The sequence below is a fragment of the Patagioenas fasciata genome, chromosome 3, assembly GCF_037038585.1.
Source record: "Patagioenas fasciata isolate bPatFas1 chromosome 3, bPatFas1.hap1, whole genome shotgun sequence".
Taxonomy (NCBI): Eukaryota; Metazoa; Chordata; class Aves; order Columbiformes; family Columbidae; genus Patagioenas; species Patagioenas fasciata.
The window spans coordinates 8,037,939-8,054,036 of NC_092522.1; the positions used below are offsets into that span (position 1 = coordinate 8,037,939).

The window sequence follows — 16,098 nt, forward strand, 5'->3', positions numbered from 1 at the left end:
GATGAGCAGCTCCTGCAACTTCCTACTTCATTAGATGCAACTACTTTTAATTAGGTGCACTTGGACAGTATGAGTCTTGGTGACTCAAAAAGCCCAAAAGTTTCCTCTCATACATTAATATTGATAATGCCGCTACCTCATCATAGAGAATTGCTGTTTGTTTGTTTGTTATTGTTGTTGTTTTAACAGCATTTGTTTCACTCTTGGCTGTTCAGTGTGACAAGCAACAACTGCAGTATGTAGCAATCTCTCTATGGGGGAGTCCCTGCTGCCAGTGACTGCTATCGAAGGTAGGATGTTACTCACAAAACTCACCACACACACAGTTTTGAGATGCAGGGATCATGCCCTGCCCTTATCTTTGTGGAAACCTTGCTGGCTGAACACATTATGAAGCCTGTTCTTAGCTAGATACTTAATCAAGGCAAATAAGATTTTTTTTTTTCAGAAGTTTTCAACAGAATGATCGATGTTCACAATAAATTTAATTCACTAACTTGCACACACAAATAAATTCAACTGGGTAATGCTATATCTTCCATCTGGCTAAGCAATACTATGTATTACTACCATGTGTACATCCCAGCTTTAGAAAAACAAAGAAACGGTCAGGTCCAGTCCAACATGTAGCTGGGACTTTTTCCTAACAAAATCATTAATTCTGCCATAATGTTCAACCAAACAAAAACCATATTTGTGGCTCAAGTCCTGTGTCAGCCACAAGAACGTTGCGGTTTTAAGAGTAAACAGGAACAAACACAAAAGAATGGAAAGGATGCACAAACCTGCTCCTGGTTTAAAAGCAATCTCTGACAGTCAGACAGGAATGAGACTTGCAGAGAGCTGAATTATCATAGAATGTCCTGAGTTGGAAGGGACCTACAAGAATCATCGAGTCCAACTCCACTCCCTGCACAGGACAACCCCACAGTTCACACCATGTGTCTGAGGGTGTTGTCCAGTCGTTTCTTGAACACTGTCAGGCTTGGGGCTGTGACACCTCCCTGGGGAGCCTGTTCCAGTGCTCCAGCACCCTCTGGGTGAAGAACCTTTTCCTAATGTCCAACCTAAACCACCCTGGCACATCTTCCTGCCATTCCCTCAGTACAACTTCCAGTTTCAAACATCTTTCTCCTTGAAGAGTACCAACCATAGGTAAAGAGTAGCATCAGACTTAAAGAAACGAGATTTTGGTCTGACACTGCAATTACAGTGGCATGTTTGACTTTTTTCTGTTAAAATAAGATTGGGATCGGGTGATTAATAAAAATTCCCACCAGAAAACCTGAACCCTCTGCCCTCCCCTCCTTCTCAGGTTGCTCTGGCTCCCAAATGCTTCAGCCCATCCCGGAGGGCTCGGCCAGTCCTCGGTGAGGGGCTCAGCAGGGTGATTTGAAGGGAGGTCGCCCCCGGGGATCCTCCCCCCCGCCCCGGGGCGCTGCCCTCCAGCGGCGGAGCCCGGTGGGCGCTCCCTGTCCGCGGCGCTGTCCTCGCCCGTGGTGCTGAACGGCGGCGCCCGCCTGGCCCGGCCCGGCGCCCCCTTGCTCCCCTCCGTGGAACGGCGCGATTAGCGCTGCAGTAATCGGGGACGGATTAACTCCCTGGAAACCGGTTGCAATCTCAGCAGCTGCAAATGTGCACCCACCCGGGATATAGGGCGGAGCGGGGGGGGGAGGGCGAGGATCTACTGCCCAGATGCAGCGATTAAGGGAAGGAAAAAAAAAAACAAACAAACAACAAAACAACAAATATATCATCCGCTGCTTTTGGGAAGGGCTGGGCTGGCTGGGATCCGGCAGCCCCTCCTCTTCCTCCTCCCTCCTCCTCTTCCTCTCTATCGCAGCCTCGCTCTCCTCTCCCAACCAGCCGCTTTCCGCGGAGGGGGCGAGACGAGCGCAGAGCCCGCAGCCCCCCCATTCCCCGGCGACAAGCGATGGGCGACATTCCCAACCTCGTGAAAATCAGCGTCTCCCTCAAAATCCAGCCCAACGACGGGGCGGTCTATTTCAAGGTGGATGGGCAGCGCTTCGGCCAGAACCGCACCATCAAGCTGCTGACAGGAGCCAAGTACAAGATCGAGGTGGCCCTTCGGCCCGGCACCGTCCAGGCCACGTAAGTGCAGCTTCCCTGCTCGGGGCGGCTCCCCCGGCCCTCCCTTCCCCGCTGCTTTATTTATAGAGGTTTAATATTTTTTCCTGGCAGACTGACAGCACGGAGTTTCCGTGATTTCTCGATCCCTGCCCTTTTGCTTTGGTGGCCCCATTTCTGCATCCCTGGCCAGCTGTTCCCACTGCTTTGCCCAGCTGGCTCGGGAGAGAGGCCACGTTTGGGAGCCGCTTCCTTCCCTCTCTCTGCCCATCTGTATCCCCCTCTCCCCAGATCCTTTTCCCCCTCCTTCCCTGTGGCTTGGCCTGGAGGCAGAGGGAAGAGGCCCCTACAACCTGGCACGTCAGGGATGCACCACATCCAAACCTCACTGCAGTATGGCAAAGCACAGACTTGAGATCAGATCCCTCCTGCCTTTCCTTTCTACACCTCCCCTGGGTGACCGCAGAGTCCTGACATTTTTTCAGGAGTCCCTGTGAATCAGCAACACCTCCAAGTCTACTAAAATCCCTGGAGCATCCCTCAGCACAGAGGCTGCCAGGCTGCAAGCCCACACACTGGCTCTAAGCTGCCAGGGAAGGAGATATGCAGGGCTGCTGAAAGGCTGGATCCTGTCTCTTTTTCAGAACAATGGGCATCGGGGGTGTCAATGTCCCACTGGAAGAGAAATCGAGAGATGCACAGGTGGCTTCTTACACGGGGATCTATGATACAGAAGGTGTGGCCCACACCAAGAGCGGGGAGAGACAGCCCATCCAGGTCAACATGCAGGTATGTGGTTCTCCAAGCCTGGTGTGGAAAGGCAAGGGAGGGCAGCAGGGGGTCAGATCCCAGAGAGGGTAAAATTCCAGAGCACAGTCTGATCAGAGCTGCTGCCCTTCTCTTTACTTTGTATCAGTAAGACTGCTGGTCAGATGTAGCTGGAAAACACAAGCCCTGCTTCCCAAGGGCAAGCCAATGGAGTAGCAAAGGCCAGGAAGCAGTAGTGGGATTTCTAGAGACCTGCAAAGCCCTTTGGGCTGCTGCAGCAGAAAGAAATGTGAGCTGAACCACGCACCTCTTCTGCATCCACAAAGCTAAATTCTTATTCAAGAGGCTTCTCATCCCAAACACACAGAAAATCTCCAAGGGCCAGAATCAGTACATGCCATGGCCTCAATGTGAGATGACAAAAGCTCCAGCAGAGCTGAAAGAAGACACAAAGAGCAGCAGGCAGATTTTCATAGCACTCTTTGGGTGGTGCACTTGGTGTGCAGAGGGAGATTTGTTTTGTTACAGCTTTGATTTGGTTGTTTGGGGGCTTTTCCCTCTCCTGATGGTAGTTGTGAGGGATTCCTGCTGTTTATACTATGGAAATGAGGCAGTAAGCCATCTTCACCTGAAGCTCACTTAAGGGCCTGTTTCAGTTTACACAGCTTTAGGACCTCACCAAGCCCATCAGATTTCAGCTTTTTCTCACATTTGGTCACTGCATGCAAGATTTCATCTTGATCTTTATCTTCACTATTTTTTTCTGGAATCATCATTTAGCACAGCAATCCCCTTCTGAATAAGAACTGTAGCATCACAGCTTGGTGTTTCTAATAATTACAGCATGCTCAACTTAATTTTGGAGGCCCACATCACATTAACAGTTACCACTTCATAACCTTAGGTTAATAAGACTACCCTGAAGTATTTATCCATATTGATTGCTTTTCTATACAGTCACCTCCTATTAACACCTAGGAAAACCAAACACCAGTATGACTTCCCAACCAGCAGGACAGGGCTGCTGGACGCCACTGTTGAGTATTGCAGTTATATTTTGCAGTGCCCTTATGGTAGGAGGTGAAATGGCAGTGCTCCCAAAAAATCAGCTGCTTTGACTATGGCATCACTATTCTGATAGCAACCTCTACCCTTAAGTGTAGCACTGATGTGAACTCTGGAAATCTGGAAGTTTATCTTTTCTTATGGAGAAAACCAAGTCAAATCACAAATGAAGTAATTCCAAGAAATGCAAGGATGGTCTGATTTTCAGATACAGGCTCTGAGATGGTTCATTGCAGCATCAGAATGAGTAGCCACAATATTTGTCCAAAGAGTTGCTTTTACAAATCAAACCCTGGGATATTAACCATGAAGCTAATAGGATTTTTGAGCATTAAGCAGGTCCTCAGCCCCTTTTAAGATCTGATCTTCATAGATAGGTTCTTCAGCACAGGCTTAAATGTTCATGATTGATACTTGTAAGTATTAAATATAGGCAACTCAGCAAGGATTTACATGTTTAACTCATCATTTAGCTGCTTAGCTAGACAGAGCCATAACAGATTTAAGGAACCATCCTCAGATACCCCAGTCTGAAAACTGCTTCTAATACCTACTTCCCAAATCTTCAAAACTGGGCTTATTGCACACAGTTTTACATTTTCCTACTTCCTTCGATTAGGAGGAACTTCTGCCTCCACTTCCTTTTCTAGAACAGGCAGGATCCTGATGCATCCTAGGGAGATAAGGACACTATTTAAGGCATAAAATGTGAATTCACATTAGAAATACAGGGTGTTTCAAAAAGATGGACCCAATTTGAAATCACTATCACTTGAAATTGGGTCCATCTTTCTGAAATACCCTGTAGATTGTGAGGTCAGTCCTGCGGTTAAAAACTAGTCTTATACTGCCAATCTAACACCTGAAAGACAGAAGGTCCATAAAGGCCCATAAGAATTTATCTCCCCATCTGCTTTAAAACTCTAAGCAAATAATTGTTTATGCTCCTACTTTGACTGGCTAGTAGACATCTGACCTGTTACAGCCACATTTTATACACATAAAACAACAACCCTGTTTCTGAATTCCAGAATCTGAGGATGTTTCTGTTACCTGAACGCTTAATTACACACTCTATCCAGAAACTGCTAAACTGTGTAGCAAATGGTCTGAACTAAATTAGAAACCTCTTTTTGGGTCTCATTTTATTCTTGGTCAGACTAGACTAAGATTGAATAAAGAAGCTAGACTTCTATTCCCAGAAATAAATAGCCATCAAATCATCCTAGCATGCCAATTCAGAGGTGGTAATTAAATAACTATATAATAATAACTATATAAATATTCATGCCTATAGCACTGGATGACAGAGACTAGCAGGCAGGGAAATAAGCTTCTAAGCTTGACCTACAGAGACTTGGGCCACCCCTCCTCCCTGGGGATACTCATATACAGGCCCAATAGAGGAGCAAGGATTCAGCTGCAGGAGCTCCAGGAATTCAGGGAAGCTCCGAGGATGCAGAACACTCATTACACCACAGAGCTGCTGCATATGCTACGTACTGGCTGGTGGAGATGCACATTGTAGTAGAAAAGCTCTGCAATTAATTCTTTCCTTCTCCTGGAAATCCACAGCAATCAAACTACTCAGGGTAGCTCAGTAAACTGGGTCACTGGAGAAAGACAGAACTTGTTTTCTTCCTCTATCTTGTTGAAATTCAGATCCTCCATACATTAATGAAATGAAATACTGCTCTTGTATCACATCACCTTCTACAAAGGATAGTAGAAATGCCTTTTCTTCCTCAGTTTCCAGACTGACAGCGTCTGATGCTCCTCTCTGACAATTCCTCTGTGTGGATTGTGCACAGAAATATCCAATGTGCTTAACCTTTAGTATCTAGTATTATGAATGTATCAGGATTACTACCAAAGATAGTAAAAAAATCCTTAATTCAGGTTTTAGTTGGTGGGAGAGATACAATAGCCTGTACATCTGATTCACTCTTTGGCAAAGGAAGTAGCACAAATATTTCAGCTACTCCTTTAAGGTAACACTTGAAACTGCAGCCAAATAAAAACCTTCCACAAACAGCACACAGCAACTCCTGCTGTTGTCAAGGCTAAATTTAAGTTATAACATTGGGCTGAGGGAAGGTTTAAAGCAATGTCCATTATGCAGCAGCATCTTATAAGCCACATCTTGGATTAAAAAATACATGTCCTTCTGAGAAAACTGTATACAGAAAACTCTGACTGTAATTCAAGAAGAGTCACTATGTAAAAGGCCTTTCATACTGACTTTGCAAGTGTGATTATAACAGGCAGATGATCAAAGGTCAGCTCCCAGGCACATGATGGGAATGGAAAACAGTCAAGTGAAGTGAGTGATGGAAATATTTAAAAGGAAAAAGTGTTGAAGAACAGTGCTGGATTCAGTAGCGCTGAATCCACTACCTTCTAACAACACAGTCACCAAGCCATACTGCTGGAACCAGCAGCAACACATATGGGTTTCACACCCACACTTCAGATTCTCTGCAAGGTCTCAAGGCACAGGAACTCAAATTTTACATCAGCATAATAACTGAAATCATAATCTATCCTGGAAAGCCTCACTCATAAGTTTTTACTGATGTTGTAAGAGAGTCTAACACTGGCTTAAAAAATAAATAAATAAATTTTTAAAAAAATAAAAATATATATATACAGAACTCACTATAGCCATAGTCTCATTCAAATCAAAGCTGCAAGCACAATCATACAACGTGCAGTCAATGTCTCACCACTCCTTTACTATATCAGACACTTAACTGCTAAACACACTGATTGTCTCCTTCCTAGCTTCTGTTACTGCTATGTAAGTCTGAAGAGCTGCGCTATCACAGTCCAACTAGCAATTACAGAAATACACAAAGAGCTTCTTTTGCTTAAGTTTCATGTAAAAACCACAAGAGAATGCCAGGGAAGGCGTAAGTGGTCTAATAGCAGTATGTCTCAGTCCAGAAGCTATAAAATACAGAGATGTTAAAGATTTGAAACTGAGCAAAAGAAGGAACCCTCTCAATCCTAACTGCAGCCTCTAGGTATGGTATAAAGGTGAAGCAATGGTCTGTATCATTATAGAGTACTGCTACAGGATCTACAGTAAACACAAGCCACTTGGTGATCATCGGGCCAACTACTGCTGTGCCATCTTAAAAAGGAGTATAGCTTGATTCTTGTTGTTAGTAACATTCATACATGTGGGAACTTCAACATTTTTACCCCCTTGCCTTTCCCAGATATAAGTGCCAGAGGACAGTACAAGGAGGGTCTGATCCCTCATGCTTTACGTATGCCTAAGCATAAAAGACTTTGTGCCTGCTACAGCAGGCTTTACAGATCTTTTGATTTATTGACTTGAGGAACAATAGCGCTTATATCAGCTGTTTTACATTCCACAGTTTCATAAGTATTGTTTCTCAGTAAGAGAGAGCTCACTAACACTGATATTCCCTCTTCCTCACAGTTTAAGGACATTGGTGTTTTTGAAACAGTCTGGCAAGTCAAATTCTACAACTACCACAAACGAGATCACTGCCAATGGGGAAACAGTTTTGGCAGTATTGAGTACGAATGCAAACCAAATGAAACGCGCAGCCTGATGTGGATCAATAAAGAGACCTTCCACTGAAGAGATGTGAAACCGATACTGCTGGACAATCTCCCTAAAGAGAAAATCTACCTTTTTAAACCAGCAAGAAGCCTTAACAAAGGCATGCTGTAACTTTGTTTTGTTCCATAAGGTTCCAACAACTACATTGTACATACAGGTGGTGCCACTGAAATCTTTGCCTATTACAGTATTTTAAGTTTACCATGGCATCTGCAATGTTCTTTATCTGTCACCCTGCGAATACTGTAAAGTTCATGATAAAAGAGTATGTCATAGCTGGGTAGAAAGTCATATCATCATAATAGTGTCATAAGTATTTGGCTTATACCAACTAAACAGTTCCACTAGACGTAACAACTTTTGTGAAGTGTTTCGCTTTATTGCTTAGAATTTGGATACAACATCACATTGGTGATTTCTGTATTTGTATCTTCTCCTAAATCGGTGTGCTCCTTCAAGCATTTTGTCAAACATGTTATCCCAGTGGACAGCAAAAAGTGCAAATTATGGATATTTGTAGGTTTAGCGAAATGGCAGCTACTGCACTGTTGATATTGTGCTTTCATACCAAGGGATCTGGAAACTCGTTTTCCCTTCTGTTAAGTGCTGTAAGGTATTCTGCAAAGTTTGCTAATCTATCCAATCTCTCAAAAAAGGATTCTTTGTTAAGTTTCCCAGTCTCTGAAATAGCTCTAGGAAACAGTATAAAACACGCTAACCTGAATAAAGGAAAAGCAATAAATCAGTTGTGGCATCTAAGACATCTAACAACATGGCTATTATCTAAAGTTCATATAGTATTCTTGAAAGATAGAGCAGCCATACTTAATTGAGTTCTTAGAGTTGTGACAGTAATCTCTGGTTTTGTTTTAATGACACAGTGAAATCCTACACATCAACTTTTTCAAGCCTGACCACTTTATTTTACCAAAATCAACAGGATTTCTGACCAACAACCACTCAGCAGTGTGAAGAGTACAGCTCCCAGCGCAAGCTTATAACATGCATTGCACTCTTTCAAACAAAGATAAACATGTAAGCATTTGCATGGTTATGACTAAAGGTGCTATTAATACATAAACACTAGATCAGTGTTTAATACATACAGAGAATGAAAAATAAACATATCTTTTCTTCCAGTAAATAAAGCAGGGAAATATATACACTGTCCTATCCCCAACTTGGGTTGAAGCTGTCGGTTCTTGCATATCTGTTATTCCTTTTGTGAATAATTTGTAAATTGTGTATGTAAATGGTAACTATGACTTTTGATCTTTGTAATAAAGGACTTAAACAATTTCTTCTCTAGTTTGACCATCTAAATGAGTTGAAAGTCAAAAAGGCAGTGGTTTTAGAAAGTCAGACAGCAGAGGGTACACAGTGCTTTCTGAGAATCCAGACCAAAGTATCTCATGTTCTTTACGCAAAGCTACTGTATCAAGGAAATACAGATCCCACTTGCCAGAATGCAGACAGATGATGTGACAAACACTCAGTAGAGCTCATTGATAAAACTCACCTGCATTTTGTTGCACTAACGTAGTGTGGAAAGCAGAGATTTAGGACAAAAGCAAAATACCAAATAAATATTTTCCTCCATTGAATTACTAATCAAAAAGCCTGACTGCTTGCAGATTTCTGACAGTAAAACTGATGTAACACACCATAGGAATGGTGAGCCAGCCAGCTGCATGTTACACAGGAAAAATTTAACTAAGATGAAATCCTAGAAATAATCTTCTGCATTAACTTCTTTCATAGACTTCTCCTAGACTACAGAAATAATTCTTTAAAGTGAAAAAAATAAGCAGACCAAACTCAAATCTATACTGCAGACAGAAGGGGTGTTGTCAGCACTTTGTCAGAAGTTTCCAGATAACGATACCAGCTTCCAGCTGTCAGTCAGTTGTATCTCTGCAATTTTATTCTGCAACAATCGGCATACTTAGGTTTATCTTGTTTGTACATGTGAACTGAGAGCACATCAGCAAAAAATATATACGATACATAAATTAAGAGAGAAACTTCTGTCCTGGTAAAATTAAAACGTGTAAGACAGACCTTCACTTTGACTTCAGCTTCTATAAAATCCTTGGCCCATGATGTCATAGCCCTCCAGAATTTTAGAAATGTTACAATGATTAAATCCAGGCTTTTTCTGGCACGGGAGGGCTATTATTCTAAGCTACCTGGAAGCACACCTTTCCCAAGGTAAATACTCATGCTCGTATCAATGCCAAATAGGGCAACAGTTTTCTCATGTCCTAGCAAGCCCTGTAGCAATTCAGCTGAAATTCAGCTGAGCGGGTGGTCGAGGAAGAGCCCGCAGATGGAGGGAGTTGCTTTTAGAAAGGAAGAACAGTCAGTGTCTTGCAGGCTCCATATCCTGAGTGAACGTTGCTGCCCAAGACCACAGCTCCCCTTTCACAGACAGCAGCAGTGATAGAAAGGATGAGGACAGGTTAACAGCTTATTGTGGGGAAGGTGTAAATGGCATTTGTGTCCTTGTGGCCAGGAAGGCCAATGGCATCCTGGAGTGGATTAGAAGGGGGGTGGTTAGTAGGTCAGAGAGGTTCTCCTTCCCCTCTACTCTGCCCTGGTCAGACCACATCTGGAATATTGTGTCCAGTTCTGGGCCCCTCAGTTCCAGAAGGACAGGGAACTGCTGGAGAGAGTCCAGCGTGGGGCAACAAAGATGATGAAGGGAGTGGAGCACCTCCATTACGAGGAAAGGCTGAAGGAGCTGGGGCTCTTTAGTTTTGAGGAGACTGAGGGGCAACCTCACTAGTGTTTATAAACATATAAAGGGCGAGTGTCACGAGGGTGGAGCCAGGCTCTTCTCAGTGACAACCGAGGACAAGGGGCAATGGGTATAAACTGGAACACAGGAGGTTCCATTTAAATTTGAGAAGAAACTTTTTCACAGGGAGGGTGACGGAGTCTGGACCAGGCTGCCCAGGGGGTTGTGGAGTCTCCTTCTCTGGAGACATTCAAACCCGCCTGGACACCTTCCTGTGTAACCTCATCTGGGTGTTCCTGCTTTGGCAGAGGGATTGGACTGGATGAGCTTCTGAGGTGCCTTCCAATCTCTAACATTCTGTGATTCGGTGATTATCAGCTGCTGTATGCTTCTCCCTTAGATGTAATCTAAGCAGAGAGAAGTGTGGCTTGATAGCTTTGCATTATTTCTGCCTAAATAAAAGATTATTCATGAGATATTTGTTGAGTATCCACATCACCACAGATGACAGCACTGATACTCTGTGTGTGTAAAGCAAAATAGTCCCATCAACTTCCCCTTGCTCAACAAGTGCTTTGTTAACACAGCAAACATTTGCTCCCAGTAAAGGAGAACCAAGACTTCAGCAGTTCTCTGAAAGCAATGTTTTGAATTTCTTCCATCCAGGACAACTCTGGTAAATATTTATAAAGCTTGAGTCACTACAAAACTGTTGCTGTGACAGTCTGATGCATTATTCAATCAGCAGCATGTAATTTCCAGCCAAGTTTGTTCTTTACACACCTTTTTTCTAATTAGTATTTCCATTTTGGGGTAGAACTGCAAAACCGAGAAAAGGACACAATACGCCAAGCTTAAATACATGTTAATTTTTGTCCATCACAACATCAAAAAATGCTGACAATGTGTCAACCCATCTGAAAATGCAAACCACTCCTATCTGAAGGCTTTTATATAAGAGACTTCAAAATTTTTCTCATGAAGCGTCCAGCTTTCATTTTCATAAGAAAGACTGAAACAAATACACAGAATCTTTCAGAGTCACTTTTTCACTATATTTAGGTAGCAGTTACCACTTTCAGGCTGCTGAGTAAAAGGATCCAAGAACAAGTTATTAGTCATGATTACTACAGCTGCAATCCTGCATGAAGCTTGTATTAGATCACTAGAGTTTGCAAGAGGTTTTATGTTTAGCCCAGCTACTACAGGTTTTGTTATCTCCTCCCATCTGACTGTATCTTAAAAAGAAACAATACTGCTAAAGTCTCCATGCCCTAACTCAAGTTTGGGAGGTTTCACTGGCTCCAGCTGAGGCTCTGTCAATTGTTTTGCAGATGCAGAGAGATCCTTAGTGATTCCGGAGTAGCAGACTCCCAGAAAACCTTGTTTCTTACATTCTTCCTATAAAAGATATGAACAGAGCTTCTGTAAAATGAAGCTGTAAGTTTTGTAATACAAGGCTTTCACGTGCCAGCAAAGGTTGGTTTCCATTCGGTTAAGAGCACCTGCCTCCCTTGCTAGGTGAAATGTTGATGCATGTGCTATGTTGAACAGTTCTATTCCTCTAGAGTCTTCATGTAAAGCTTTGATTAAAGAATGACGTGGCACGCTGTAAATGCAAACCTCTTTGTGAGACCTGAAAGAAGTGCTGTGGCTTTCACAATCCAAAACACTGAGTGTTGCCTTAATAGCTGAGTCAACCCTGAACCACAAAGCAGCAGTATAACGAGTCTCACAACACTCATGTTTTCCCTTAGCTCTACAAAGCTCCCAAGCGATGGCTGGAAAGTCCCATTAGTGCAGCTAATCCGGATTTTTGGCTAGGAGAGACAGGTGCTCCCGCCCACGGGCCTTCCCTGCCACACATTTGGCAGCTTTCACCGGCATTCCCTGGATCGCTTCCTTTTCCCCCTCTCCCTGACACCAGAGTTTAAGGCTTCAAATCCCTGTGAGCCCTGGATTTCAGTCTCAGGAAGACAAGGCTGCATTAATCCAGAAGAGCCAAACCGGTCCTCTCTGCCTTGCTTTCACTGCCCCTGCCTCAAAAGTTGTTGACTGTTTCTCTCATTAGTCGACACATCTTGGTTCTGTGCACTCAGGAAGGATAATCCCACGACTAACCTTATACATTACATATAACCTTTTCTGTCTCTTCCTGCAGAATAAATTCACAGGGATTTTAGCTGTAGCCCAACTAGAAATGAGAAGAAAATGACCAGCTACCAAAAAAAATAATGAAGTTGGACTACAGAAAGAACTGCTGATGGCAAATGGTGGAGGTCCTACAGGTGTTTAAAAGGCATATAGATGAGGTTCTTATGGACATTGTTTAGTGCTAGAGTTGGACTTGATGATTTTCAGGATCTCTTCCAACCAAAATGATTCTATTCTATGATTCTATCTGCCATTACAGTGCTCGAGAACTCACACAACTACATAGATTTTTCCCACTGTGCTCTAAAACTCGCTGAACTTCTCTGTATAATAAGATACACACAACTGAAGAATCATAAGCTTTTGTGAGTTCTCCCACTGCAATCACCGGAGTTTATGTTCTTTTGACTGCAGTGAGCTGCACCACTCAGGTATGAGCACACAGATCTCCACTGGAGACAAGGCTTAAAAGCAATGACAGCTTTTCCATCAATTTTGATACCCAAAATCTTAAATTAAAAAAATAATTCATAACAGCACATCTGCATCAACCAAGTGTAAGGCTTTGATATTTTGTTTGCCCTCGTTTGGACAAAATTGAGCCTCAATGCTGCCATATACAAGTGCTTCATATGCTATCCTTTGTTTCCCTCCCCAAAGAACAGATACTCCCACTCCCTTTATCCCAAATAGCCAGGAACAGGCTGGTATCCCATCCAGTAACTTCTGCAGCCTTTGAACAATCCTGAGAGAAACAATAATAAATTTCCAGTTGATGATGATGAAGGCAGCACAGCCAAGAACCATATGACTGTGCTGGAGGTAAGATGGGCCTTCTGCCCATTCTCAGCATGGTAACCGCAAGGTCAGGTGCCATCTGCTGTATTGTAGTGACTGTGACATGGGTGGTAACATCCACATTCAGCTTCAGCGTACATGCTACAGGGACCAAACGTTCTCAGAAGCTTGAACTGAATCATCACGAGTGAACCCCAGAGGGCCTTTTCTGCAGAGAAATGGCAGCAGCAAGCAATAACATCACAACATACACTATTTTCTGATTATGATGGCACTCTCGTGCTCAGTCTAAGTTGCTATGCCAACAAATTCACCTAAGGTACTTCCACATTTCAGACTTATGGCAGAGAACAAGCCCTGGCCAACTCTATGTATAGAATATTTAGACTAAAGTTGGTGGTGGTTTTGTTTGTTTTTGAGGGGGGAAGGTGGTAATTAACTGTATTATTTTTACTTCTGGCTTCAGAGATACCTCTCTGCTTAAATACTACACTAGAGGCAAGCTGAGCAAATGCAAAGAAATACCACTGTGTGAAAACACAACCGCAGTCATCCCCATTCTGTGCAAAAAATACGTGACTGCATTCCACAGGTTTAACACCATTAAAACAAAACGCCTTCACGTGTCTTTCAGTTCTATTGCAGACTGAACACTGTTCAAGAGGCTTCCAGCATTTTGTCTATAAGAACAAGACAATAGTCATATATTAATGTGCTGGTTGCCTTATTTACAAATACACAATGCTTACTCTGAACTTTGCTACCCTCGTGGAAGATGGTTAAGAAACCTAAAAAAGGTGCCAAATGCACTCTGAGTACAAAGTTCCACCAAAATGTGTGGAGTTAATATGAGTTTTCTCTGTGAAGACAGCGTAAGGTAGGCCAGCAAAAGTGAGAGACAAATTTCACTATCACTGTTCCCATTCACTTGTTCTAAAAATGGTATTAATTTTATTTTTCAGGTTCTTCATTTCTGCATGCTACAAATCTTGATGTAAGTGAATAATTTGTATGGACAAACAACGCAATTATTTAAATAGCCACCTAGTTTTCACTTTTGCAATACATCCAGTAAAACATCCAGTTCTAGCTTTCTGGAGAGAAAGACGACAAGAACTCAAATACTCATACATATATTCACACACACAAGCACATGCAAAAATAAGCATTTTAACGTGTTGAACATTAGTCCTATTTAAAAAACTATTTACAAATAAAAAGGGCCAAACCTCAAGTTAATAGCAAGTTCAAGTGTCAAATCCAGAAAAACCTTTCTCCTCCGTGTGCTCACCTGCTATTCCACAATTCAAGTTTGGTTTACTCCACATAGAAATGAAAGATTAAATAAGGTAACAGTCTTTAGGATGCTGTGACAAAGTAGGCTGGCTCTATATTACTTCAGCTCAGTTATGAGTTACCTGCTGTGTAGCCCCTTTGATGCAGAATTCCTGGAAGAGGACAAGGTTTAATGCAATCTGCATCTAGTAACCCAAACCGGTCCTTTAAATAATCACTGTAAAAATACCAGAACTTCCCTCTGCAACATTCTGTTTCATTCATGGTCTACAAACTTTTAAACAAGACTTTGTTTAAAGTGAGAATGCACTAAGCATTAGTCATTAATTACAGTAAAGAACAAATACCCAGCTCTGCTCAGTTTTCTCCCCTGTATTTTCAGCATTATTTCAATTCCCGCTGCTCCAGTAAAAGAAAATTAACTGCTGAAGATTCGGGGATATGAAGCAACATTCTTCCAGCTCGCAGTTGCTTCACAGGCATCACTGCCGTGCAAATACTAAAAATATAGTCAAAATTTTACTTTACTTTTGTTCTTCATAGTATATCAGAATGAATCGTGGAACTTACACTAATTTCCTTTCCACCTCCCGTGGATTCTCTGGTGTTCTAATATTAGGCTTAAATTCCTATTGCAGCCTCTCTGTCATTATGGACACTGATTTCAAGCACTGTACTCTGTTCAGATATGTAATTTCATAAAACTCAAAACAACTCAGTATGGGACCTCAGCCTCTCTTTTGATTTTCATGAAAAACATGTAACATTGTGGGGGGGACAAGGGGTGCAGAGGAGGAAGAAGAACAACACAAACTGTGCTTAGCACAATTATCAATTCCTTAAGAAACCAGACTAGAACTGCCAGAGAGAAAAAAGCAGCAATCAAAAATACTCCAGGTAATCACTAGATGGTGCTATTAAGAGGAAATATTAATATGCACCATGAAAGAACTTCAAAAACCCAGGAGGCATCTGTAAACCCTGTGAAAAATCCTCCCCATCCAATTTGTAGCTGTGTAGCTGTTCCCCACTTCAAAGATAACTCCAAACTGTATCCAAATGAGCAGATACATCATAAATTTCTAAAGACGCAACTAAAGTGCACTTCACCGTTACATATCACAAAGAATGGGCCAAATCACACACTTCTGTAGCCAAAGTTATGTCCGTGTTGCTGTGTGCCACAAGCTAGAACCTAGCTAGCTCTGAAAAACATTGTAATTTAGCATTTTGCCAGTTAACAGGATCCCAATACTCAAACTCAGCGTTTTTCCCTGCAGCGGCTCAGCACACTCTGCGCTGTCTCAGTCCTCTACATGGCAATGAATCTGAGTTGGTAAATTTAAATCTTCAGTGTGACGCTAAATGATCTGTCGCTCCCCACCCCCTCTGAAGTGCTTCATCCTCAGGGGAATAACATCAGCATTTATGGAAGTAAATGCCTCGGGGTTTTGCTAATGAGCTGGAGCCTTCCACCTTCAGATCACAAGCATGAACTCTCTTCAGCTCAAGGGTAAAACATACTGTTTCTAGCAGAAATTCGATAAAAAGATGAATTCTAGTTGCATCTTCTCCATCACCAATTCATCTT

General features: G+C 42.6%; 2 protein-coding genes across 20 annotated transcripts in view; one reads left to right on the forward strand and one right to left on the reverse strand.

Moving 5' to 3' along the window:
• PLEK (pleckstrin) overlaps positions 1-16,098 on the reverse strand; it is a 63,126-nt gene that overhangs the window by 24,423 nt on the left and 22,605 nt on the right. The window lies entirely within an intron of this gene.
• Positions 1,707-8,818, forward strand: CNRIP1 (cannabinoid receptor interacting protein 1). The gene is made up of 3 exons (XM_065834548.2): positions 1,707-2,112; positions 2,733-2,877; positions 7,373-8,818. Exons 1-3 carry the CDS (start codon positions 1,934-1,936, stop codon positions 7,535-7,537), a joined length of 489 nt encoding a protein of 162 aa, XP_065690620.1. The 5' UTR covers positions 1,707-1,933; the 3' UTR covers positions 7,538-8,818.

Coding starts and splice junctions, on each gene's coding strand:
- CNRIP1 (XM_065834548.2), top strand. CDS start 1,934: ATGGGCGACATTCCCAACCTCGTGAAAATCAGCGTCTCCCTCAAAATC. Junction 2,113..2,732: donor CCCGGCACCGTCCAGGCCAC/GTAAGTGCAGCT, acceptor TCTCTTTTTCAG/AACAATGGGCATCGGGGGTG. Junction 2,878..7,372: donor CCATCCAGGTCAACATGCAG/GTATGTGGTTCT, acceptor TCTTCCTCACAG/TTTAAGGACATTGGTGTTTT.